This window comes from Xiphias gladius, chromosome 16 (assembly GCF_016859285.1).
Source record: "Xiphias gladius isolate SHS-SW01 ecotype Sanya breed wild chromosome 16, ASM1685928v1, whole genome shotgun sequence".
In the NCBI taxonomy this organism is placed as follows: Eukaryota; Metazoa; Chordata; class Actinopteri; order Istiophoriformes; family Xiphiidae; genus Xiphias; species Xiphias gladius.
Genome location: NC_053415.1, coordinates 25217207 through 25229731, shown reverse-complemented (window position 1 = coordinate 25229731; position 12525 = coordinate 25217207). Strand labels below are relative to the sequence as shown.

The 12525-nt window shown below is 43.5% G+C and overlaps 1 protein-coding gene across 2 annotated transcripts in view; it reads left to right on the top strand.

The window, feature by feature from the left end:
• LOC120801074 (diacylglycerol kinase beta) overlaps positions 1-12525 on the top strand; it is a 92412-nt gene that overhangs the window by 32049 nt on the left and 47838 nt on the right. For both annotated transcript variants that reach the window (XM_040147596.1, XM_040147597.1), the window contains 3 exons: positions 3662-3747; positions 4980-5069; positions 9604-9764. In XM_040147596.1, coding sequence (XP_040003530.1) covers positions 3662-3747; positions 4980-5069; positions 9604-9764 — 337 coding nt within the window. The remainder of the gene's footprint in view (positions 1-3661; positions 3748-4979; positions 5070-9603; positions 9765-12525) is intronic.

The following is a 12525-nucleotide window of genomic DNA, read 5'->3' as shown; positions in this document are numbered from 1 at the left end:
TTGTAAGGCTGATTTGGACGGGATATTTTTCTTGAGTTGAGTGTTGCCGCATGCCCTGACGAAAGATTGATCTCGCCTTGCTGGGGCTTCAGTAATCTTTTTTGGGTCTTTTGGGTGAAGAGGCAGGCCTGCACCAGCCCATTAGAGCATATTAAAAAGTATGCAAACTTCATCTTTCACCGGATAAAGAACTGACATAAAGAGCCCGACACGAAGAAACAAAGCTATCATTTATTAATAGATGAAAAGGCAGGCGTGCTAGTGATTTATTTTACCGTGACTTTGGGCTGCATCAGGAGAACATCATGAATATAAAGTAGAAGTACAGTTGGTTATTGTTCAGTCAGGCAGCCGTGCTGTTAAAGCACCTCTTTCCTTCATGTCAGGCTAAACTGCTGTGGAGGTCGGTCAAGGGCAGTGGGAACACTGCATTACTGCCGCGGTGTTCATCTGACCCATTGAGACACACACACACACACACACACACACACACACACACACACTCAAACATACGTCAGAGCTGAGCTCAGCCTGTACTTGGAAACGAATGCTGTTGTGCCTTCTGCCCATTCATGGGAGAAAAATGCCCTATGCAGCACAACGTTTGAATGCTTTACCTTGAAGGTGAAGCTCTCCCTTCACCATCCCTTCACTTCCATGTGTGTGAATCTCTCTCCTCTCTCTCTCTCTCTCTGTCTCTCTCTCTCGCTCTCTCTCAGTCACGACAAGCAGAGCTGCTGCCCCAGGGAGCCCGCTCTAGGAAAAATGACCTAATGACGCACTCAGGTCTTAGGGGACGGTGCTGTAGCTGATACCTGCAGCGTCAGGCACAAAGACTGTTACTCCGATGTGGTATTGGACTGGTGTTGGAGATGGATTTCGGCGGCGTGAGGCGAGACGCCGCCTTTTGGAAGTTTAGCGGCGGTAAAATCAGCATAGGCCATAGCTTGGCTGCAGTACGGCCGAGCGAAACAGCTTGAACTAAACGGAGTTTTTGTTCGGTGAAATGAACAATCCGTCTGCACTCGCTCGGTGAAGAGGCTGCTCCAGAATCTCATCACTACTATAGGTCGAAAACGGTGAAATATTGATGCTCATCCTCAGTTTTGTTGTCAGCACCTTTTTCATTCCACTCGTGATCAAACGTTTTCGGTACCCTGGCCTCCCTGGGAACATTTTGTCGTGATTGGGACCGGGACAGCGGTTTCCTTAGTAATTTTCCGACCATTAATAAAGAAGCTCCATCTTTTCAAGTGCACACGGCCTGTTATTCCAGGAACACCAGTCAGAGTGCAGGGGCCTTTTCGTATCTTAAATGAGGCGATGTAAAACCGCTACGGCTGAGCAGCGGGAGAGTCGTGCTGGTGCCGCTAAGAGGGTGAGAGAGGCTCTACAGTGTACACAAGTGAATATAAACACATGCTCACAAATAAAACGAGGGCCCGCTGTCACGTAGAGGGTTAACCTGCTCTCAGCTGGACTCTCCACAGCTGTGGCCACGGGCTCCCTAGCAACGGGCTCAGCAGGCTCTGCGGTGAGAGGCAGCTCACTCTGAGAAATTTGTTTTGGGAATGCAATTAGCTCGCTCGGACTTACAGCCATTACAGACTTTGCTTCAGCCCTTCCGTTAATGTAAACCTCCATTGGGCTTTTTGTCGATGCGCATATTTCCCCCTAAGCTGCCAGAAGTAAAGCATGGCCACAAACGGTCAGGATTAAGTGGCCTCATTAAAATCGGATGCTAACGCAGACACGTTTTGGTTGGATGCGACACACAGCTCCATGTTGTGAAAATAAGCCCACTGCCAGTGCAGTTTCTCTGCATGGCCATTAGAGAGGGCTGTCTGCCTCATGACCTCCACATCGTCTGACCTGATCCAGAAATAATCCACCACCTACCTTCGTTTGAGTGGACCGCTGAGGACATCAGAGCGAAAACCAAGGGGGCTGTTTAGGAGTGTGTGTTTAGTCGGTTTACCCTTAGAAGAATAAAGCTGGCGTTGTTGTTGTTTTGGGTACGAGTGACATGTGAAATCTAATCCAGGAAGTCCAGTTGCTTAATAGATCCATTAGTATGAAGGCGTATCAGAGACCAGAGACACAGCACAGCAGTTTATATGGCTCTGACGCGAGTTTTTAAAACTCTGAAAGTCTTGAAGGTGGCAACTATTTTATCGTTGACTGCGAGGATCACAAGGGAAGGAGCAGAAATAAGGCATTCGCAGTGAAAGGTTATCTGCCGGGGAATGTGTTGGATTGCCTAACGCAACACCTCGCCAAATATTGTCGCATTGGGGTCTGCAAAAAAGACGAGTCGGGTTCAGCCTGTTGTTTAAACAGGCCTAAAGTCAGGACGAAAGTGGCCACGGACTGTCTGTGGCACAAAATAAACCACAGTGCCCACGTGTATTGTAATGAAGGAAGGCGTCTCCCGGTCGAACCTCACTGATGGGTTTCGTGGACGACAGAAGCTATAGCAACTTTTGATACTCCACTCGTTAGTCGGATTAATTGGTTGTTGGTTTTGGACTTTTCATGGGATTTGTTGACAACAAGAAAAATAGGGAAAAAAATTGAATAATATAGAATATATATACAAAGTTAGAGCATCTTTATCTGTAATGTGATGTATTTCTGAGTGAAACGTATGAGGTATTGTTAGAAGTAGGATTTTAATCAAATTCTTTAAATGTGATTGGATTGCAGATATGGTACAGCACCTCCCTCACCCACATGATTAGATCAGGAAGAGGAAGACGAGGGAGAAATGAGCGAATTAGACTTCAGCCACATTTTTGGGAAATGTAACTTCTGAGTTTTTGCCAGCTGATCCACACGCCACACCTCCCGCGATATCACTCTACCGACTACTCCTGACCCCCCATCAAGTGTGATGTCACGTGGGATGTGGGGTTCACTTACCTACTGAATTTAATCTAAGAGTTTAAAATGAGTCATCAAGACTATTTTGCGTTTTACAGGTATTTAACAAGGAGATAAATGAAGGATTAAAGCAGGGACGCAGGATTAGAGGTTCACTGTTGACCGAGTGCCACCACGTCCCCATTGTCCAGAGCAAATTGTCCACTGGACGTGTAACACTGCTTCATAACCCGTGTTGGATTCATTTTAAAATGTAGGCATGGTTTGGAGGGTCTACGGGCTGTTAACTGTGCAGGACCAGGTGGTCAGTGTGAGAGGGGGTCGGTGGCCTGTATGCAGCTGCCTCGTGACGGAGACGGATGAAAGCTACTGTTGACACCTTTGTCCCAACGCACATTAAAAGTCCCTTTGAAGGGCGCGCGCTCTGTGAACCACTCTGCGACGGCGGTTTCTGGGGAAAGGAGTGGAGGGAACACAGCTGGAGGGGGCACACGTTCATTAAACTCTCTCTCTCTCTCTCTCTCTCTCTCTCCCTCTGTCTTTCTCTACGGCCCTCTGCCCTTCAGCTTTTCAGTGCAGTATATTAAATCATTCAGAGCTTAGAAAACCGATGTCGTAACCATCATGACTATCATCGATAAGCACTGGGACTCTGAGTACACTTTGAGATCGAGGAGCCTTGTGTTTAAAAAAAAAAAGAAAAAAAAGAAAATACCTTTTGTAAAACCCTTGTTTCTGCACGTGTTGGTTCAGTCTACCGGATCTTCTGTTCTCTCAGGCTCAACTTTTTCCATGATGTCCCTGATTTCCGGGTGCTTGCTTGTGGAGGGGACGGCACTGTGGGCTGGATCCTCGACTGCATAGGTACAACAATTACATACAGTTTATGTCACCGTAGGATTCTGACGACAGTGTTCACCACGTCAAAGGACCATTCCAGTTTATTACAACTTTGACCTGGTATTTTTTTTTCTGCTTTGATAATACTGTACCATTATTGCTTAGATCTGGGAACGCTGTGTCATCTGTAAAAAAAAAAAAGAGAAATCTGTCGGGGCACAAATATGAACAGTCAGCAGATCAGACAGGTTGGAAACAAACCCCCAGGTCAGCCAAACTTGAGAGGTGTAATTATATGCACATCACCTACGGGGGATCTTGAAAAGCAGCGTCGATGGAAAAACACCTGTGCACTGTGAGTCCAAGCCACAAAACTTGTTCAATAAGACGACGTTTCAATCGCAGTCGAACGCCGAGAAAGCTGAGTGGGGAGTATGAAACAAAACATTTTTTGTAAATTCGAATTCAGATTGACCTCCTCATATCCTCGACCATCACACACAGTTTGTTTACTGTATATTAAAACTAAGATAAAACTCATAGCTGTGCAGATTTTCTGAAGTGACTTTATTGGGTTACAGACAACATTTTAAGGTTCCCCCCCTTTTTTAGCAGATAACTACTTTTGATATTTTGATGGATTGCTGCTATTTTCGGATGTGTTGATAGTTGGATTGTTAAACGGACCTGTCATTAGAGAGCCATACATGGGTCTGGTGCCTGTTTTTAAACTTTTTGACCTTATGAAGATCAGAAGTCTGTGTGCAGGTGTTTCTTTTAGAGAAATTAAAGCAAACATTACATTTTTTTACCCAAACTATCTTTTGTAAACATCAGTTTACAGACCACGTTCAACTTTGACCCACCATACTCGCTGTTATCATAGTCCCACACAGTTCTCTTGTGCAATGAGGAATTAATACCAACAACTTCACTCTCTAAATAAAAGTTTCTAGACTTTATTTCCTTTAATACACTTTAATCTGACTAAACTTTACAATCTGTCTGATCGTCTGTGTGCTCGTGTTGCTTACCCCGTCTGATTGGGTAATGTCACCTCGTTCCCAAATCTTAGCGAGCAACTTGGTGAGTACAAGTTTATCGTAACCGGTCGATACAACGGCCGAAGCGACAAAAACAAGACCCAAGTTGCACCAAAATCTGACTTTTCTTTTAACTCATCCGTCGAGCTAAAATCAGTCGTTTCAAGGTCTGTTCAACCAACCCTATGTAAGGTCGACCTGCTTTTCTTGCAGATAAAGGCAACTTTGCCAGGCACCCTCCGGTGGCCATCCTCCCTCTGGGCACAGGGAACGACCTGGCACGCTGCTTACGCTGGGGAGGAGGTGAGGCACTCGCTCAATCATCTGTGTGTGTGTGTGTGTGTTTTGTGTAACCTTTCACAATATGTCCATCCCTGCGCATACATTTATGAAACTTAAACCTGCTGCTAATTTTTTTTTTTAACAAGTTGTGAACACAACATTGACATATTATCACCTTTTAAGTTGATATGGAACAGTTTCTTATTTACGCATCCATGAGTTAAGGACGCAGCATTATCATTCACTTGGAGTGGTGTTTGTGTCCACCTGATGAATCTAAGCCCAGTATTCCCACTTCTTTTAGCTCTGTATTTGGTCTCCGCCAGCTCCTGAGGTTAATATCTGTCTCTTCAGCTGCTAAATGCTCCACTGTGTCCACCAGCTGGTCTCTGACTGTGTTTGTCTGCTGTTTTGCTGCTGAGCAGGTAGTGGAAAGAGGCTTTTTAGAGCTTTTTCTCTGAAAAATATCTGAAAACAAATAGCTGAAAACAACACAATGATGCGGTGAGAGTGAACCAGAACAAACAAACAATGAGCTGAAACTCACGATAAAGCTCAGTAAACCTGATGGGAGCTGCAGATTCAGTTGTTTATTCTCTGTAAGTTCGTCACTACGAGCGACACTTTTCATGTTGTAATAATGTTTTCACGTTGTAATTTGATACAAGAGCAGACCGGACCAGCACAGGCCAGTAAAAACTGAATATTTTCACACAGTGTTGTTTTGTGTCCCGCAATATACTCTCCCTTCCGTCAGCTGAAAAAACGATTCTCTTTATTTATGAGCTGTGGGATCTAAATTAACATCTGTCTTAAGATGGGAACCATCTAGTAGAGAGAAACAATAAACAGTAACTTATATTTAAATCAACAGCGGAGGCCACAATACTTCTCCTAGACCCACTCACGGCTCAGTTATTACAAACTCATGCTGTGCAGCCAAACATTGTTTGAATAAACAGAACTTTGTTTTCAATTTTGGCTGGGAATCCAAAGTTCACAAAGATAACAGATACGTTAGGCTGAAGACTGGGGAATGGTGTATAAAATGATGGAATATATCCATTTGATGGAATGATGCACTCACGAAAAACATGCCTTGGGCTGAATATTTCATACAGTGTGAATATATCACGTAGCTTAAATTAAGATCTGGAAAAAGCTGGTACAGAAATACATGAAATTAGATGATTTCACTCTACTACTTAAGAGCAGCTACTTGAGAGGAATTCGAAGAGGAAATCATGATGTTAAGGTGTTGAATAGAGAAATTACAAAGTGCCGGGGAAGCTCTGGAACATAGAAGTGAAAAACATTCGTTTATAAATTTTCTAGTTTTCCTCTAGCAACAGTAGAGAAAGATGTGAGATTATCTGTGAAGGTTCATCTTGGCTCATTAAATGCAAAACGGGCTTAGAATGTGTAGTCGATTGACTTCACATCAGTCTCAACCCTGTCTGGGTTCCTTTTAGTGTATAAAGAATGAGTGTAGTTTCAGCAAGGGCCTCAGACGCATAGTAAAATACAAACGCAGGCATGTGTGGGTGCAAGTTTTTGGGAAATGAAAGACAGGAAGAGGAAGGCGGGGGCTAATGTGTGTCAAATTAAAAACTTTTAATATGAAAAGCACTTGTGCTGTAAATCCTCTGCCAGCCATTGATTTGTTGCGGTAACTAGAATGGCTGGTTGTGACTTTGATTGTTGCTGCTTGAAGGACCGGCTGAGCACTTAACCAGGCTTATGAATGATATTTTGTCAATAAGCTGGTCCCGGTCCAGAGGGGGCTTTGGGACTTTTGTTGAATAGATCATCTTTCCCAGAAAGAAACACTGAGGTGAACATGCCAGAGAGTCTCTGCAGCCATTTTTCCTGACGAATGTTAACTTGGCCAGACAGTGTAAGCGAAGCAGAGCTGTGTGTGGAGACGAATAGTCGATTTTTAGCCACGCTGGCGTTAGGGGCTCTAGGGATGACAATATCGGTCGGTCGGTTAGTCCAGCACTTCGGTCCAGATCAGGGCTACAACTAACAATTGTTTTCATTATTGATTAAGCCGCCAGTTATTTCCTTGATTAGTCGGTTTGTCTATGAAATGAAAGAACTCATCATAATTTCCCACTTCCCAAAGTGACATCCGCAGATGTCTTGTTTTGTCCGACCAACAGGCCAAAACCCAAACATTCTCAGTTTACTATAATGTACATGAACATAAAATCACATAAAATAAAATATTGCCTCATAGAAAGCTGGAACCAGCAAATGTTAAACATTTTTAAAAAACGTCTAAACCAAGAATTCGATTATCAAAATAGTTGCAAATTAATTTTTATGGCTGAAGTGTCTCAGCAACTATCAGATGGATTGACATGAAATTCTGTACAGATATTCATGGTCCCCAGAAGATGGAACCTGGTGACTTTGCTTATCCCCTGACTTTTCCTTTTATCACCATCAGCAGGTTGACATTTTTGTCTTTTAGTGAAATATTTTGACTACACTTGGATGAACTGTCATGACATTTGGTAGAGATTTTCATGGCACCCAGAGGATGAATCCTAATGACGCTTGTAATCCCTGGACTTGCCTCTAGCCTGTTGCCTCTATAGTTTGACAGGTCAGGTCACTTATCATGTGTAGAAAAGTCTCAAACTCTACAAGATGAATTGATACAATATTTTGTACAGACATTCGTGGTTGCCAGAGGATGAATCCTACTGGCTTTGGTGGTCCCCAGATTTTTCCTTTAACATCAGCATGAGATTAACAGATGGTTTTGAGTGAAATGTCTCGATATCCATTGGATAGGTTGCCGTGACATCTGGTTCAAGATAATATTGTATTAACTTTGATCCTCTGACTTTTCATCTAGTGCCATCATCAGCTCAAATTTTCAATAGGGCCAATACTTTGGTTTCATGAACAAATACCTGCAAAGCTAATGGCATTCCCATCAGCCTCAGCTGCACTTTGTGTTTAGCGCTAATTATCAAATGTTAGCAGTGCTAAACTGAGATGGTGCACATAGTGAACATTATACCTGCTTAACATCAGCATGTTAACATTGTCTGTGGGAGCATATTAACTTCCCCACGTTAGCATTTCGCTAGAAGCACTGCTGGGTCTAAACACAGCCACGCATACCTCCTGGCATGGCTGTAGAAGAAAAGTTCATATGAACTGCAGTCTGACCACGTCGGCAAATCAAAAATGTTCATACCTTGGCGGCGCGGTGAAAAGCAGGCCGTCACAAAGAGGGGGGAGATGCGCTATTGTTTAAATATGGAGATAATATTTTCAAATTGTCTTTCTAGGGAGATATTCATAGTTTTCATTCAGGCTACACATGAAAAGCGCCACAGATAGTTGTGCAACAAATGAAAGAACAGAGCTTGTGTGTGTGTGTGTGTGTGTGTGTGTGCAGTCATTCAGGATAAAGTGCGGTGAGGGATTCTGTGGGAAAGAAACAATTGTCTTGATATGACAACGAAATGGTTCCCCCTGAAATTGCTATTATGTCTTAAGTTTATCAGCGTGTCAGAAAATGTGTTTATGCAAACGCGCTCGTATTTCACACATGATGCTCCCAGTGTGAAGGTACTCATTAATGCCTCATGCCCTCGTGACGCTCTTGGAACATACTTCCACCTCTGATCGCTGTTAAGATGCCCGGCTGAAGCAGACTGTCAAGCTGCGGAGCAAAACCAGAGGGCTCCCCGGGGTGCTGTCAGGCCTGGCCCGTGTTCTGGGTTCAGAGCTTTGGGGGGGGGGGGTGCTCTGTGAAATGGCAGCCTAATCAGTGCCATTGTGTTTCATATTTGAATCCATATAATCCACCATTTCACCAGTTAAATGTAGGGGTTTAGATGCGGATTTGGTGTATTTAGAAAAGAAATCACATTTTTTCCCACCTTGTTCCCCGAACCAACTTTTTAACTTTAAACTATTCTACAATACGAAATTCAAGGATATTATGTCGCCAAATAAATATGCAGTATAATAGTACAGAACTGATTGCAGCGTTGGTCTGATAAGCCATTCAAAAAGAGCTGAAGTTAATCCTCTCTGTGCATGTACACCCCTGGACAAAGGTAAGCGGAAACACCTTGGATACGAGGATTGCAGCGACACGTGACTGTTAAATATCTCATTACACAATCATGGACATTGGTGCGCTGCTCTGACTTCCTCCACTCTTCCTCTGAAGATTTTTCCAAATTATTCAGGAACCTGGCTGCAGGGTTTTGCCCTGGTTCGGAGCAAGAGTGGGGTTGGGCGCTATTGCTGGGCAAAAAGACCTGGGTTTGGCTGGTGTTTCAGTTCACCCCAAAGGTGTTGGATAGGGTTGAGGTCAGGAAAAGGTATTCCCGCAAAGTTGGAAGCACACTGCTGCCTTAAGATATCATCGCATGCTGTAGCACTAGGATTTCCCTTCCTTGGAAGTAACACAACAGTAGAAAAGGGGGTACTTTTGGGCACATTGTGTATTCCTTCCTTCATCGTGAATTTGCTTGTGTTTTCACCCGATTCGACCTTCCTCTCTGGCTCTTCTCGGCAGGTTACGAGGGCGGAAGCTTGCTGAAGTTCCTCCGGGACATCGAGCACAGCACAGAGGTGGTGCTGGACCGCTGGAACATAGATATTGTCCCCGATGACAAGGAGGAGAAGGGAGACCCTGTCCCCTACAGCATCGTCAACAACTATTTCTCTATTGGAGTGGTAAGGAGACCGATATATAGAGACTGTCATTACATATGACTGACGGATTTAAATTCTGTACTTTATTTCTTGTGTGACTTGACAGTGGTGGATACTTGACAGAAATCCACAGTGTGGTTTCTATTTATTTACGATATTTGCAACTTAAACGAGCCAGAAAAAATATCACATCCAGTAATAATTGTAAGGCCTTAAAATGATATTATTTTTCTTCTGCTAAAATGCCATATTATACTTTAAAAAGCAATATAGTTAAATATCCATTTGCCAACAGGTATTGGTTGAACATTTAGCTTAATCAACTTTGACAAAATGTCTTGGTATCGGCCAAATACAAGCCCTTCATGTCTGAAATCTAATCTGGTATTACACAAAAGCCAAAACATCAAAAACCTCTCTGATTTGGTGGCAACCAATCTAAGCGTTCCTGTGTGTGTTTCATGGTCAGTAGGGCTGAAACCAATGATTAGTTTCATTACCGATTGGTGTGACAACAATTATTCTCTCGGATTAATCGTTTTGTCTACGAAATGACAGAAACAGTAAGAGATTCCTGACGTAACCGACAGAGATATTCAGTTTATGACGACGTGACAAACAAAAGAAGAGGCTTGAACAGACAAATGTTCATCTTTTTTTTATTCTTAAAAAATGGCTCAAACAATTACTCCAGAGTCAAAATAGTTGCCGGTTAAATTTTTTTTGATTTGATCGTACAAACCCCAATGATCAGTACCAACATGCGTTAGCTTCCGAGTCGATACGGTGGTTCAAAAGGCTGAAAACGTGTCTGCCCTTTGTAGAGACATAAATCTGAGCCAACCATGTAATCTCAGTAATACACTGGGATGTAAATTGGAACCAGCAACCAGTGTATATTTAAAAACCGTGAAAAAAAAAGTACAATATCGCAGATAAAACATACTATAGAGTATAGCATTAGATATGGTTACTTGGCATTCAACTCTGTAGGTGACAGTTACGTGGATCAGCCTTATCCCCCAAACTGTCCGATTGAGACATAGTTTTTACAACAACAGCACGGTGGGAAAGATTATCTGGTCTATGTGGACGTAAGCAATTAGTAGATTCATTAGTGAATTTTTGCTCCCTCAGAGCAGGTTTCGTCTTTTAATTGGAGGAGAGAAACATGCTGCTAGGTTCCAGTTGCTTAGCAACCTTTTTTTTTTAATCTTGTCCTGATGGAGATACTGGTATATAGGCTCAGGGACGTTTATACAGAGGTGACAAACACGGCCTCCGTGAAGTTATCACGGTGCCGACTTAACGACTGGGTCCCCGCTGCAAGTGGGTGACGCGTTTGCTTCAGTATTTCTTTATGGCAGCCACGGAGGACCTCACGAAGCTACCAGAGCTTTCCACCCCCCCCGTGTTGTGGTTTAGAGGCGCGAGACAGAAATCTGGCTGAAACCTCTGCACAACAACAGTTCCTACTTATTTAAATGAATGCCACTGTCACCGGCTTACGGTCCTCCCATAAATAGCTCGCACCCTAATTTTAACCACGCATAGCCGCTCGGCACAGCAAAATAAACACCATCATACTTGGCTGGTAATGAGAAGCCCGGTGTCGTATATTTCAGTGCAGCAGTTGAAACCAGACCGGTAACCCTGGTGTTCTGCCAAACTTTGAGCTGAGTCATCACCATAACAGCTAAGGTAGGAGCCATATGCTGCCCCCCACCCCTTCCAAACGTTCAAGCATCATTAAGCTGATAAAGAGGAATAACAGTCAAACTCGTTACATATACAGCAGATATGACTATAAATAAACAGAAATGACAAGTGTGAAGATGACATGTGCGGCGGTAGACGTTAGAGGAGGGTTTTGGCAGGAGAGGATGAAGCACAGCGATGTTACACAACCCCCCCCCCCCGTCTGCACATGTGTCAGTGTAGACATGCAACACGCTAGCATCGACCCCGCCGCACACAGGACGCCAAAGGCATGCTAATCTATATGTCACCGCTTCCCATTTCTGGCTAAACCGTTTTTGGATCAAAGAAGCAGCACAAACTCACTCAGCTTTTGACTTTCTCCAAAACAATGGCTCCTTCTTCTCCGACGTGGGGGGAGCAGTGTTCCCTTTGTGGCACGGTTGGCACTGCCAGCGTGTCAGACAGAGCTTAGACAATAGTATTTGACAGGCCGTCTTGGTCTAATGATGCTTATTGGTACCTTTTGTCCGTTTCATCTCTCACATTCAGTAGCTTGTGTATCATCATCGTGTAGTCAGATGCAGCAGTCTCGGGAACTGGGAAGGAGCTATGTAAATTTATGCTAAGGATTATACTTAATAGGATTTTGAGTTGAAAGAAATATTTCCCGCGTGTTCAACACTCCGCCACTGGTATTGCACTTTTTACACCGGGTAGTTAGATACAGCTTTCGTACACAAAATACATCAAGAGATCATAAATGTGATGCATTGCTATACCTAAACCTGACCACCCGTATAAACTGGCAGGCACTGGACCAGCTACGACGTCAAAAGGCCGCTCTTTACCACGAGTTCTTTTATGTTTAGCACTGAAATTGATTTTGACGCTTGAACTTTAACGCTTGAACTTTTTAAAACATCTTTTTACATTAGGAATGAGGCAAATTTAATAAACTATTCTGGCCACAAAGACCCAAAGCAACAATGAATTGATCCTGCTGAAGAATTTTCTGTGTTGCCAAAACTTATAGGTCTGTGCCACCCTTGTTGTCCAAAAACACACAATCAGTAAGCCACAC